The sequence below is a fragment of the Pistacia vera genome, unplaced genomic scaffold (assembly GCF_008641045.1).
Source record: "Pistacia vera cultivar Batoury unplaced genomic scaffold, PisVer_v2 Contig372, whole genome shotgun sequence".
Lineage (NCBI taxonomy): Eukaryota > Viridiplantae > Streptophyta > Magnoliopsida > Sapindales > Anacardiaceae > Pistacia > Pistacia vera.
This window is the reverse complement of record NW_022196193.1, coordinates 634,611-648,877: the sequence shown is the minus strand read 5'-3', so window position 1 is coordinate 648,877 and position 14,267 is coordinate 634,611. Positions and strand designations below refer to the sequence as shown.

The window sequence follows — 14,267 nt, the reverse complement described above, 5'->3', positions numbered from 1 at the left end:
AAGATAGAATGAAAACAGTACTCAGTCTCTGTCTTCCTATGTAGTCAACCTTAAATGCGAGAAAAACCATGTTCATCCTGTTAAATTCCATCACTCAGATTTTATTTTAATCACATTTTAGCATGAGATGCATGCATTATCATCAATATCAGTCATTTCCCTATCTCTGAATCCGCCAATCTTCAAACAAAATCAAGTAAATCCCAGAAATTAATTTTGAAAGGTTGAAATATTACCCACCACTCTCTTTTATGATACTCATTACTTACCAAAATACATACATATATATATATATATATATATTACCCACCAAAAATATATATATTGATCATCAGGAATCATCAATAATGACACTTATAATAATATACCACGTCCTTTCTTTATTATTGGTCATTATTTTTGCGACTGCAGAGCCAAATATAATCCAAATTAGTATTGCTTTAGAACATCAGTTTTCTTAATATGTTTCTATATATGTAGAATTGTTTTCTTTCGGAATAAGAATATAATTGTGTTCGGAATTAAAATAAATTTTTATTAGAATATGAGATTTGAATCATATTAGAAATGATATCTCATGTATTACCAATAAAAAGTGGTTTAATCCTAGAGTTACACAATCGAATAGAATAGAAGACAATATATACCACAATTTGAGAGTGAGAGACACCAAAAAGAGGTTTAGTGAGAGAGTCAATTTGTGAGGCTTGTGAGAGATCTTTATAATTTTTTTTTCTTAGGAAAATAAAATGGACGTAACTCTCATACAGAGAGCAAACTACTGTAAATATTTTATTTGTGTATGGTTATTTATTTATTTATTCTTTGTTTACTTTACTTTCGTTTTCATAGGGATTTAGGATTTGTTAGCATCTAAATTAAATTTCCACAACAATTATTGCTTTTTGGTGGCGGTAAGTAGATTATGGTGTTAATAAGATTTACAGTTGTAAGCTTTACAGATCAAAAACTCAGCACTTCTAGAATCCCTTTTATTCCTACTCCTTTACTTAATTCAATTCTATATATTACAATGCTACGCTCTAGGTTACTCATAGATTAATGATTATATAGATATATACACATAAAACGAGTTAATTAACAAGTAAGTCGATCATGAGTTCCATTCAATGTGATCATAGATTTAAATGAAAAAATGATAATCATAATGATTGTATTGATGATAATATAATGGAGAATGACCATATATTATTAGATTAAAGAAATAATAGTTAGTGAAAGTAGTGTCAAAGAAAAGAAGAAATAGAAAATGAGAGAGAAGAAGAAAAAGGGGAACAAAAGCACCTTCATAGGGCCCATTATATGTCTCCTCAGTAGACCCTAAGATGTGATTTTCGTCTTTCTCTCCACTGCACTACGACTCTTCTCTCTATTCTTTCACCTCCTCCTATTTTCCCATTATCTAACTTCTGTTTTTATAATTTCGTACCAAAAAATACCTAAAAAAAGGAAAAAAAATTCATTACCTACCTATTTCTCTCTCTGTCTTTCTCACCAAAAAATATAATCATGTCTACTGCTATTGTTAAAGATTCTGCTGAAGGTTCTTCACGATCGACGACGAACAACGTTAACGACCAGCATCAGCATCAGCACCCACCACAACCGCCGCCTTTGAGCCGATATGAGTCTCAGAAGAGGCGTGACTGGAACACTTTTGGGCAGTACTTGAAGAACCAAAGACCTCCCGTTTCACTATCACAGTGTAACTGTAACCATGTGCTTGATTTTCTTAGGTATCTCGATCAGTTCGGGAAGACTAAGGTTCATCTTCATGGGTGTGTCTTTTTTGGACAACCCGACCCGCCTGCACCGTGTACTTGTCCTCTAAGGCAGGCGTGGGGGAGCCTTGATGCACTGATCGGACGCCTCCGAGCTGCTTATGAGGAGCACGGTGGTTCTCCTGAAACAAACCCCTTCGGTAATGGAGCTATTCGGGTTTATTTGCGCGAAGTGAGGGAGTGTCAAGCTAAGGCTCGTGGGATTCCTTATAAGAAGAAAAAGAAGAAGAAGCATCAAATCAAGGCCATCGACGAGGCTAAGTCTTCCAAACAATCAACTTAGTAGAGCTTCGGCTTCTTCAAATAAATGGTAATTAATTTTAATTTCTTTACACATACTTAATTTACTTCTTTATAATCAACTGTTTAGTTCAACCAAACTAGCGAGAACAAAATATGGCGACAAATTAATTGATTTCGGTACATCAATTCATTCAAAAAAATATATATATGTGATACTGAAACACAAAATCACTCGTCTTCATCAGTAAATTGGACATTAATGATTTAATAAAGATCTAATTGAAGAGATAAGTCTTATTATGTGGGAGGGGAAAGCCATGAGTCTTCATAAAACCTAAACCCAGAAAGTAAAACCCTAACCTCTGGATATTCAGTCGAGAACTGAGAGAACTGTGGTACGTAAATTTGCTTTGACATGTTTTACCCTGATTAATATTTGATGCCATTGATTAGAGGGCAAGAATATATAGTCTCTCTCTCTCATCATCCAAGACACTGTTTGTGGCTTCCTAATTAAATATTTGTATTGTTCACTTTCCTTTTGTTTTTGGCTCTTTTGCGATTCTTTGCGATTTTGTGCTCCCCATGAATGACCATGTGATATATCATACGTTGCATGTGAATTATATACACATTGACGTGGAAATTAACGTTTATACATTCATATTATATATTTTAACATCATCATCTAGGACAACATTTGCTTATAAATATATATATTTATTTGCTTCACACAATTATTGATTTCTTTTTGTCTGGTGGAACTCTATATAAGGACTCTTATTATATATATATGCGTTTGTATTCTCACTGTTACCAATCATTGGTTTAACTGCTATGAATCTTCTGTTTGTTTGTCGCTTTACTAGAATGACATGCAGATCTAATGAAAAGCACTGAAGAGTAGTAAACTTATAACTATGATGATGTTGCCTATGTGCATTTGGATCTATTTGTGTCAGATTTCATAAGAATCTCTAAGCAATTATCCTATGTATAGCTCAAGTTAGATGATCATTTTGTTTAAATAGGTCAGTTCACATTCCAAATCAACAAATTTCTCAAGTGAAAATTATAAAAAACGTGTGAACAGTACCCAAGTTTAGTAGGATTATAACTCAGATGAACCAGCTAGCATTTGTCCAAAGAAGAAACCCTTGCAGCGGGGAGGTAGCCTTTAAATGATATTAGGTAGTGTTGTGACATAGATTTGTTATCATATCTTCACGGTGAAAGACTTTTTAATTTAAAATACATTGTGAGATTTCCTTGTCTTCCTTGAGGCTGCACGTCCGTCCTTTTTTTACATTGCTTGTTTATATAGAAAAGCTTCAGTATTTGTCAAGACTAGCTACTTATGCTATCATCAAATTTCACCTCTTAACTACGTACATGCATGTCAAATTACTATGTTTGCCACTTCTTAAACTACTTTGTCTCTTGATATCCCACAAGCCAATGCTAAGTTATTACAATAGCCAATTCCATATATTCACGTAGCTAACGGTTGGAATATTGTGGCTCATTTTTCTATTTATTCCCATATGAAATTGTATGTCTTTAAAATAACTATTTAATAAAGAATACAATGGTAAATATGAATATAATTTATGAGTTTTATTAGAAATTGAAATATGAATTCTACCAGAATTAGAATATCTCATATACTAGTAATGGGAACCAATTCAAGGTTATAAAAGAATGTGAGAACATATAGTATTTGATATAATGATTATTAAATACTACGAAGAGAATGTCTTAGAAACTGGGATAGTTTTCATTCTAGGTACTGGGTTCATTGTTTCTGCTCTGTTTTAATTCCATATATTCACGTAGCTAACAAAGCAGCAAGAAGGAATATAAATTCACAATTGTGATTTGCCAAAATCTCTCCATGGTTATCTTGGTATATATATTTCAAGTTATATAGTCTTTTTTTTTCCCTTAATGTAAACCTTTTTTTTTTTTTTTTTTTGGGTAAACGTCTTTAGTTTTCATTTTTGTAAATTCAAACTCCTATACATTCACTATCATTACTAATACTTAAATATATATTTTTGTATTCTTTTGACATGAAAAACTTTGTCAATTTTTTTTTAGAGTTAACTGACAACTATAAACAAATATCAAGGTTAAAAAAAAAAAATACAAATGTCTACACCTCTTGTCCATGTTCTTCCCGTTCAATGAAGATAGCAAGTCATTAGGATTGCCTAATATAGTTTATTACTTTACTCCCTCTTCTGGTTGCTGCGTATAATTGTAATCTCCAATGGTTTAGAAGAGGGAATGTGCGAAGTATAATTCTCTACATTTGCTTCTAAAAACTACCAAAGCCAAAGGAGAGAGAATTTTTTACAATACTTTAAGGATTTAATGGTTTTTTTTTTTTTTTTTTCCCCGATCTTTTTCCTTCACCATTTTAAAGATATAACTAGAGCTTAAGTATTTAGAGCCAATATAGACGATCTTTGCTTCTAGACATATATGCTGATTACATGCCCATGAATCTGTAAATATAATATATATATCTTGGAAGTTGTTGACATCATGCATGATTTTTGTCTACTTCCTAATAATGAATCAAATTTGTGAGAATGCTTCTTAATAATATTGTTAATGATAGAATTTATACAAGAAAAATCAGCAAAAAGAATCTAAAAACAANTGTATTCTTTTGACATGAAAAACTTTGTCAATTTTTTTTTTTAGAGTTAACTGACAACTATAAACAAATATCAAGGTTAAAAAAAAAAAATACAAATGTCTACACCTCTTGTCCATGTTCTTCCCGTTCAATGAAGATAGCAAGTCATTAGGATTGCCTAATATAGTTTGTTACTTTACTCCCTCTTCTGGTTGCTGCGTATAATTGTAATCTCCAATGGTTTAGAAGAGGGAATGTGCGAAGTATAATTCTCTACATTTGCTTCTAAAAACTACCAAAGCCAAAGGAGAGAGAATTTTTTACAATACTTTAAGGATTTAATGGTTTTTTTTTTTTTTTTCCCCGATCTTTTTCCTTCACCATTTTAAAGATATAACTAGAGCTTAAGTATTTAGAGCCAATATAGACGATCTTTGCTTCTAGACATATATGCTGATTACATGCCCATGAATCTGTAAATATAATATATATATCTTGGAAGTTGTTGACATCATGCATGATTTTTGTCTACTTCCTAATAATGAATCAAATTTGTGAGAATGCTTCTTAATAATATTGTTAATGATAGAATTTATACAAGAAAAATCAGCAAAAAGAATCTAAAAACAAAAAAGAGGAAAGAGTAAAGATTTGTGCAACAAATCATGTGATTGGTCACTTCTGTGATGTATTTTAGAGCAAATGTAACAATATTTACCTAAACTGAAAATATGTTTGTTAATGAATTGCATTTTTATTAACAATTATGATCAAATATTGAAACAAATAATTACCTTTGGGTAGCCGAGTGGTTCGATAGAGACTCTTAAGTGTATTATTCAATAGGTCATGAGTTTAAGTCTCTCTTCGGTTGCTAATAGGGGTATTACTAGAGTTATTACCCGACTGATAGTTTTAGAGTTCCGAAAGATTAATTAAGATGCACATAAACTGGTATGAATACTCATGATCATAAAAAAAAAAATAATAATAATAAATATTGAAACAAATAATCAGTATATGAAATTCTATATGGTTATTACCCAACATTTTAAGATCGTAAAAACTAAATATATAATTGAACAAAAAAACAATGGGAGCCTCCTCTCTCTCTCTCTCTCTCTCTCTCTCTATCTTTGCTAATCTCCATCTCTCCGATGAAGTTACAATTAACTAAAAGATTCATTCATTTTGTTTTAGAATGACATGAAAAATAACATTAGAGTAAAAGTAAATCTAGTATAAATTTAGGAGGATATATAGTTAGAAAAATGTGGTACATATATATAATCTGCACTACTTGCAGTATAAACTCAAGATACTAGTTGGAAAGAATTATGATATAGCTCAACTGAATCTATTCACACTTTCAAATTAAATGAATCACAGCTGAACCTACTTAAAAACTTGAAGGTCCTAGTCAAGATTCAAGTTAATATATAATTTTGACTATTATGTCCAATTTATTAAGAGTTGATTACTACACTTCTTTAAAACCAAAGTCAGATTGACCCTGATCTTGGTTCAAACCTTTGATACTTCTACTTTAATGAGTAAAAGACTATGTGTATAGATAGTAATAGTTATATACTTCATAATAAAGGATATTTGTGACTAACAAATGGTCATCTAGTGGATTTATAATTTGCAAATTAGGCTGACCCAATTTCAAGTTTATCAGAGAGATTTAGAACTACCGTAATTGTATTTTCACATTTATAAAACTATGTGTTGATCAATGAGGTGATAATTATTAATAGTATATGATTTATATGTCTGGATATTATTTCTGATACCATTGTTCTTGATTGTAACATTTTTGTGAACTGTGGTTTGAGTAAATTACGCAATAAGAGTAGAACTGATTAATGTCTTAGTTTATATTTCTTATTCCTCAAACATGTTTTTAGTCAATCCAATCAGCCGTCTTGATTATTGACATTACTATCATTACCTGCCAAAGCTCACATTAATCAGTTCTGGAAGCTGTAGCTTTGTTTTTTCCAGTTCCTGATAAGTCTTGAGCTTATTGAAAACTATAAGATTAAACGTGCTATCGTTTTCTTACCTAATTTTGTGCCCTGTAACAATTCCACCCAGAAAATTATACAGAAAAACCCAAAATAAAGAGCTTACATCGTCTGGTTCATAAAAGTTTCTAATGCATACTGACACAAACATAAGTTGGAGAGTATAGTTTTACATGGTGAACCATGTAATGTAAAATTTGGCATGTATTTTCTAAGTATTGAAACTGAATTTATAGCAAATGTGCACATTCTATAATATCAGATCAGTTAACATTTTTTTTTGTGAATTTTTTTTTTTTAATTTTTTTTTGTTTTCAGGGTTAAAAAGTTGGAAGAGGAGCCTCTGCTTGAGTATGTGAGATCGTTCAATATATGCATAGAGTTGTTTATGTAGTTTTTTATAATGAATGGTGTTACAGCAAGGTGGTCTTTGCCCACATATATACAAATACGTACCAGTTTACCACCTTGTAATTAACTAGTAAGTTCTTATTACACTTTTATAAGCATTAATTGGCAGCCATTACTCTATGTGTTTAGCTTTGTAACTACTTTAATGCAGTAGCAATATATGTTTCTCCTCCACCAACTCAGACAACTCTTCACAATTGAGTAGTGATTTTGCATGAAATTTATTGAAATAGTTGTCTACTCAATAAATGTATGGCTTTTTAAGATCTAGAAAGTCATGAAACTGAATCCAGGGTTTTTGTTCATTGAGGATGATTTTGTAGGACTCAATAAAATATGCTTTTGGTTGTGTAAATTCAGAAACAACCAAGAGCATATTTTTAAGTTTCTTTTATAAACAACAGGCCAGGAAGTGAAATTTCCATGGAAAATTATAACTAAATTTAAGCATGAGCATCCTGTTGAGGTTCTTAACTGGGGCGTTAAATGCACATGAGGTTCTTCTTCTAATCCATATATTGAGGTTAGAGAAGAAAACCCTTTTAAGTCTTTCTGGAAGTCAAGTCAAGTCAGGTCAATTGTTTGGTCGCGATAAAATCATTTTGATTCTGGTTGAATACCTCTTGTGTATGCTTTTAGCTTTGCCTTTGTCTTTATATTGACTTCATTGGATTATGATTTTTTTTTTTTTTTTTTGGTAAATCTGGTAATTATCTCTTTGGATATAATTAATTTCGAGATGACTAAAGGATTTTTTATCCGACCACAAGGAAGAGGTGATTTCTTGGTTTTGTCTTTGCTTAACTCATTAATCAATTAATCTTGAACTAAATCAGTATCACCAAATCAAGATTCAATATCTAAATGAGTTCTTACAATACGGAAATTTATTGATCCAATGTCAATTTCTCGTATGTGTAAATTAATAATTATTTTTAACTAGGAAATAAGGAAAAAAATAAAAGAAGAACAAATAGCAATTTCCCAAGGTTATGCATAGGATATGATAGGATAATTCAAATAATATTATACATACAATATTCTCATACAATATTATATAACAAAAGATGATTGAGAGAAAGTTTAATTCTAATTTAAAATCAATTAATCATATTTTAACATATAATATTATATAAAAATATTGTATGTGTAATATTACTTGTATAATTGATTGAGTGAATTTGTTTTCAACTAGTGATAGTGATAGTGCCCATACAACACAAATAAAATTAAATACAGTAACACGGAAACCAAACAGATATCCCACAATGTCATTGCCAACTTCGGTTGTCCATAAGTAGGAGATAATATACATTGGTGAGGGCAAAAGTGATAAGCTTGCTGCTATTAAAATAAGATTCCAGTTCTGAATAAACATCCCAATATTTCCATCAAAACCGACGAGACATAGAACCCAACCAAAAAAATAAAAAATCTTACTAATACTCTATAATTTCTTTTTGGAATATTAAAAGTAAATCCTCTCTGAGTAGTCGAGTAATTCGATGAGGATTCTTGGATGTATTACTTAAGAGATCTCGAATTCGAGTCATTCCTTGATTGCTAATAAGAATAACCATTGAAACTCTTATCCGACCGATAATTCTAGAGACCTGAAAAATTAATTAAAGTACACATAAACTGACCTGAACATCTCAATCATTAAAAAAAAAAAAAAAAAAAAATGCAAATCCTCAAACACTATCCACAGATAACATTGATTACATAAAGCGGGTTCACATATCAAATTGGAATTCTCAAAAATGTAATTATAGGAGACTAATAAGATAAGAAACTTCAAACATCATCAGATGATAGCATCTGAGAAGAACGATTGTGAATAAACCTAATCTTGTACATTGCAAGATTAACTTACAAAGTTAGCTATTCAAATCACAAGTCTTACCACTAAAATCAGACATTGAGTCAGCCAACCTTTGGCCAATTCCAACGGTACAAAGTAAATTATAATGATCAAATGAAAAACCATAAGACAAGGGAAGATAAGAAGGAATTGAAACAGTTCCAACATTTTATCCAGCTAATAGCTGGTAATTCTGAGGCAAATATTAGCTGGAACCATATGTACTTTGTTGGGATATGAGTATATAATCAAGATTCTTCAAATTTGGCCGTCAGATAAACACTGTCAAAGCTCTCCTCAAGATGGCTAGCTATACATATCTGTAAGACAAAACAATGAAACAATTTCAAGAGTCCTGTTTTCAAAAAGGCGAAAATGACATTTACCAAAATAAACAAGAAAATGGAGAGCAGCATGCCATTAGTTCTACTTGTTCCTCTCCTCACTCAACAAGCAAAAGCATATATTTAGGTTTTTGTTCCGTCAAATTCAAACGGGAAGAACTTGAACATCATCTGTCCAGTCTTCACAGACAGTAAACAACCAGATCAATAGAGTTTTGAAATGATCATACTCCAATTGAAATCCATAACTTTAACCAGATTATACATGAAATAAATTAAGACATTAAACATGGATCCAGACATTTGAAGAATCAATCAAGCAGAAACCAGGATCACATGAAAACACATCCTGTGCTAAGAATCATATATTGCCACTTGCAGGCTAAAACCCATATCCATATGTAATAAGTCACAATGTATCCACCATATTCCATCAGATGCAAGTATATACATCTGGAACAATTCTTAACGTTTGATAACATAAATAAACCAAACAATGATGCAGATGCATAATTTACTTCAATACATGTTTGCCATAATAATCAAGACTACCTAAATAAAAGGGTGGGTTTATTAATACATATAACGATTCTCAATAGCTTTTGACTAAGTATTAAAAAGAACAACAATTGAGATTTACAGAATCAATCCATCGGATCATTTTGAAATGTTCCTCCATCTTCTTTGATGGCTATTAGAACCACAAAATGTCTGAACCCAAAAGACCTTCACTTATTCATTTCATGCCTGAATGGTTCAAAGCTCATCTAAAAAGGATTCATCATTAAACTACAAAACAATATAAACAAAGACATTGAATAAGGATCTGCATCCAACAAATCAAACATCAATCCTTCACTCATTAGAGAGCACAGAATGCCAAATGCAAGCACCAAAACAATTTATCAACAGAATGTGCATAACATTGTTCAGGATCTGTTCTTTGCTCCATATATGCAATTACCATTAAAAAATTTCAACAGGAAGTCATAAAATTGTTCAAGATTTGTTACTGCTCCAAATAACTGATATAACTCCATATAAGGCCCAATGATCTTCCAATAACAACCTTATAAGAAATTATGAAGATAACGATTCAGAATGCTGGACCATTAATTATATTCTGCTCCTTACAAATGCAGAGATGGTTAAAAAAATTTCATTTAGTAAAGAGAAAGGTAGAGAATTAAGATAAAGAATGAAATGAGAGAATATATGTCTAAATAGAACAAATTTTCAATGATATAAAAAAGCAAATATCGTTTGCCATATAATCTGCCAATACAACTGAGATAAACTATCCTTCACAATACAGTAATCTCCAACGATAAACATTTCTCGACAGCCAAAGCAAGTCTGTCTTAAACTCATCCATGTAAAAGCCTACACCTTATAGCTAATCCATCTAGAGTGGAAATTATCTCCATCAAACGGAAGGATCATCACAAATTGAGGTCCAAAATAACCAAAAATTTTAAATAATCAATGTCTATCCAACAGAATAGGCAAACTCCCTGAAACACATGTCTAGAATAAAGCAAACATTTTAACAAGGTATTCCCCATATAATTTTTATGGCACTCGAGAAAGTACTTTATAGCAGTAGAAGCTCAGACTAAAAATCAAATCCAATTTGTAGAAAGCAGTTTCATCAGAAGAAAAAAAAAATCCTTAATCAAACAATGTACTCAACAGAACAGTTCAAATATTGTAAGACTCTAAACATCAAATGCAAGTTATCTCATCAAGGATCACAACTACAAGAACATAAACCATATAATTGCAATCATCTACCTATCGTCATGTAAAAACACAATATTAAGATAGTTCATCTCCAAAGTAATGCAAACATAATAACAAATCAAAAGGCATTGGACTACCAAACACGGTCATCTGAAAATCCCAAAATTAGTCCACCTCAAGAACTGATGGAATCTAAAACCTAAGACAAAAATTTAGACCATATTGATTGTTAGTCCATAAATTTGAGCATCTCTAAAATGTGCTCAACAGATTTAACTTTAGTCTAGTTCTAAGAACAAAAATACAAGTAGGATTAAACGTAAATACAACAATTAAAGAGATGAAGCCTTTGGCATGGCAAGTCAAATAAAATAATCATTTGAATTTCTTAAACTCAACAAAATTGCCCTAATATGATTTGAACTTTCATTCTATAGTGCCATACAATGCCCAACCACACAAACACAATGCTCAAAATTAAACTACACAACAATAGCTAATAACAAGAGCCTATCAAGAACAGAACAACTTTTTTACAAAAACTAAGAAATTAACCATCTATTTAATAAGTGATATCTCTCACCATTGGGGCTGGACCGCTTGGAACGCTTGTTCCTCTCCAACTGAACCTGCATCTCGGTAAACATCCTCAGCCTCTGCATCTCCAAATCACTTGCAAACTGCATTCTCTGCTTCTCCAACTCCACCATCTGTCTCAACTTCTCCGCCTCCACTCTCTCATACACTTCCCCAAACCTCTCTATCGCCTTGGCCAATCTCTTAACACCAAAATTCTCTTCATTCTCATTCTCTTCCTCTTCCGCCTCCTCCTCTGCCTCTTCCTCCTCACTCTCCGCGGCAGCTGCTGCAGCAGCCACAGCCGAATAATTCCTATAATACCCCTCGCTGTTATATCCTCTTTTCTGCGGCAAGGCCACAACCGTCGCCGCGGGAATTGGCGTCAAATTAGGACTACTAATATTATGGTTCATATTATTGTTATTGTTAATGGCATGCGTTTTCCGGTACGACAACGGAACGGCAACCGGAGGAGATTGTGATAATTTAGGAGAAAAATTTGACGACGCTTTAACGTTACTTCCGATCAAGGCGTCCATGCGCTCGAAAAAGGGCCAAGAAGATGTTAGGGTTCCGTTCGAAGAGGTGACACGTGTCTTCTCTTGCTTGTACTTTTTCTTGATAGTATCGATCCGATTCTTGCATTGAACATCGGTTCGGTGCGTTTTCTTAGAGTGAGCGTGGAGAGCGTTGACGGCATCAGCCACATCTTGCCAATCCTTTTGACGGAGATTACCTCTGTTGAGCTCCATATAACGGCGGCCCCAGGCGTCAACGAGAGTGGAGGTAGCCTCTTCGCTCCAGCAATCTTCACGGACAGGTAACGGACGCGAGTAGGGCGCGATGGCAGTGGTGGTGGTGGTGGTGGTAGTTGACGGCGTGAGGGAGTCCGTTAAATCACCCATTGAATGTTAAAATTTGATGCGAAGGTGATTGGAGGTATGGATCGTTGATGATATGTGACGAAGAAGAAGAAGAAGAAGAAAGAGAAAGAGAGAGAGAGAGAGAATATGAGAGATATAATAGAGAGATACAGGTCGGTGCGGCGATGATGACGCGCCGGGAGCAAGAGGGAAGAAAGAGTGAAGGGGTGGGTAAGGGATGAGGAGAATAATTGAAGGGTCGCCGGGATGCGGGTAAGCGCGTGAAGAGTAAGCATAGGGTTGAACGCTTGGGTGTCATCGGATTCGGCTCGGCTACGGTCAGAGCTGGCAATTACGTTACGTTTCTTACTACTATTAGGAAAAACGCTATTGCTAGTTTGCTACTACTGCTATGTCCATTACTATATTAACTAGATTTTCTTTATTTTCTTTAATTTAATTTAATTTAGATTTAGTAATTAATTAATATCTATAAATTATAAAACACCAAATTTAAATAAGTTTTACTGGAAAAAAAGGTTTGATGAATTTTGTTTAGTCACACATATGGTAATATAGTAAACATGAGATTTCAATAGGTTTTCGGTTTAAATTTGTGTGTGAATATTCTTTATGGTAGGTATGGGTCAACATAAAGTTGGATTTATATTATTATTATTATTTTATAATCGGAGTATTCGAATAAGCTGACATGTATCTTGTCTAATTTTTAAAGTTCATTAAATACCCTATAAGTCTAATATTTCAAGTTAAACCACAAATATATGGTAGATGACCACAACCTCTGTGGTCTATATCTATTGAACACCCTATAAACCTAATATTCTAATTTAAACCACAAAAATGTGATAAATAACTCCAAGATAATTTGAATCCAAAAAGCCAATGAAGGAAGCAAACCATCATCACCAGGCCAACCTCTTGAGTTTCTATTCAGGTTTTATTACTGTTGAAATGAGCTTTCTATATATATAAAAATTAATATTATCATATTAACATGAAAAAAAATAGAAAATAGAAGTTATTTATTATTTATATTTAATTTTTTAAGGTATTTATCAACAAAATGATATAAAAATGTTTAGAAAATAAGAGGATAATTTAGCGTTCAAATTAATTAATTGATTAAGGATTACGTAAAGCTGATGGAGGAGTATTTTGGGTTGAAAAGCTCCGTTGGTAATATTGTTTGATGCAATTTGTTTTTATCCAAAATTATAATTACGGGTTTTGTTTCAGAGTCCATTTACTGGAAGTGTGAGGGCAAAAGAGGAAGGGAAATTGGGCGGTTGCGTCAATGTGGGGATGAAATTGTTGATGAGCGGCAATGATGCGCCGGCTGTCTGACAGATGCGTGAGCGGTACGGCTTTAGATGGCGTCAGCACTTTGGGCTTGGCTCAGCTTATGGTTCGGCTTGCACGTCGCTGTTTCTTGTCAATAGGTAGAAACCGAGTTGTAGAATTTTTATGGTTGGTTTTTAATTGAGTTCACTTTGTTTGACCGGAAACGGAACGGGGGATGGGTTTCTTTCTGGTTTGTCTGTTTTTATTCTTTTGCATTTAAACTAGTTATGGGTTTCTATCTTTCTATTGGAAGCCCATTAAATACACCTCGCAGCCCAATTACGTAGGTGTTAACAAGCATCAGCCCGTTAAATAATGTTTTAGAAACATTTTGACCATTTTTAGGCTCCATCAAATTTCTTTTGACAATTTTAAC

General features: G+C 32.7%; 2 protein-coding genes across 2 annotated transcripts; one reads left to right on the top strand and one right to left on the bottom strand.

The window, feature by feature from the left end:
- Positions 1–1,363: 1,363 nt before the first annotated feature.
- On the top strand, positions 1,364–7,304 carry LOC116140437 (protein LIGHT-DEPENDENT SHORT HYPOCOTYLS 10-like). Its single transcript, XM_031426067.1, has 2 exons — positions 1,364–2,112; positions 7,041–7,304. Exon 1 carries the CDS (start codon positions 1,531–1,533, stop codon positions 2,083–2,085), a length of 555 nt encoding a protein of 184 aa, XP_031281927.1. The 5' UTR covers positions 1,364–1,530; the 3' UTR covers positions 2,086–2,112; positions 7,041–7,304.
- A 1,612-nt stretch (positions 7,305–8,916) lies between these two features.
- LOC116140436 (trihelix transcription factor ASIL2-like) lies at positions 8,917–12,911 on the bottom strand. The gene is made up of 2 exons (XM_031426066.1): positions 11,668–12,911; positions 8,917–9,317 (listed from the first exon to the last, which is right to left on the bottom strand). Exons 1-2 carry the CDS (start codon positions 12,566–12,568, stop codon positions 9,304–9,306), a joined length of 915 nt encoding a protein of 304 aa, XP_031281926.1. The 5' UTR covers positions 12,569–12,911; the 3' UTR covers positions 8,917–9,303.
- Positions 12,912–14,267: the final 1,356 nt, after the last annotated feature.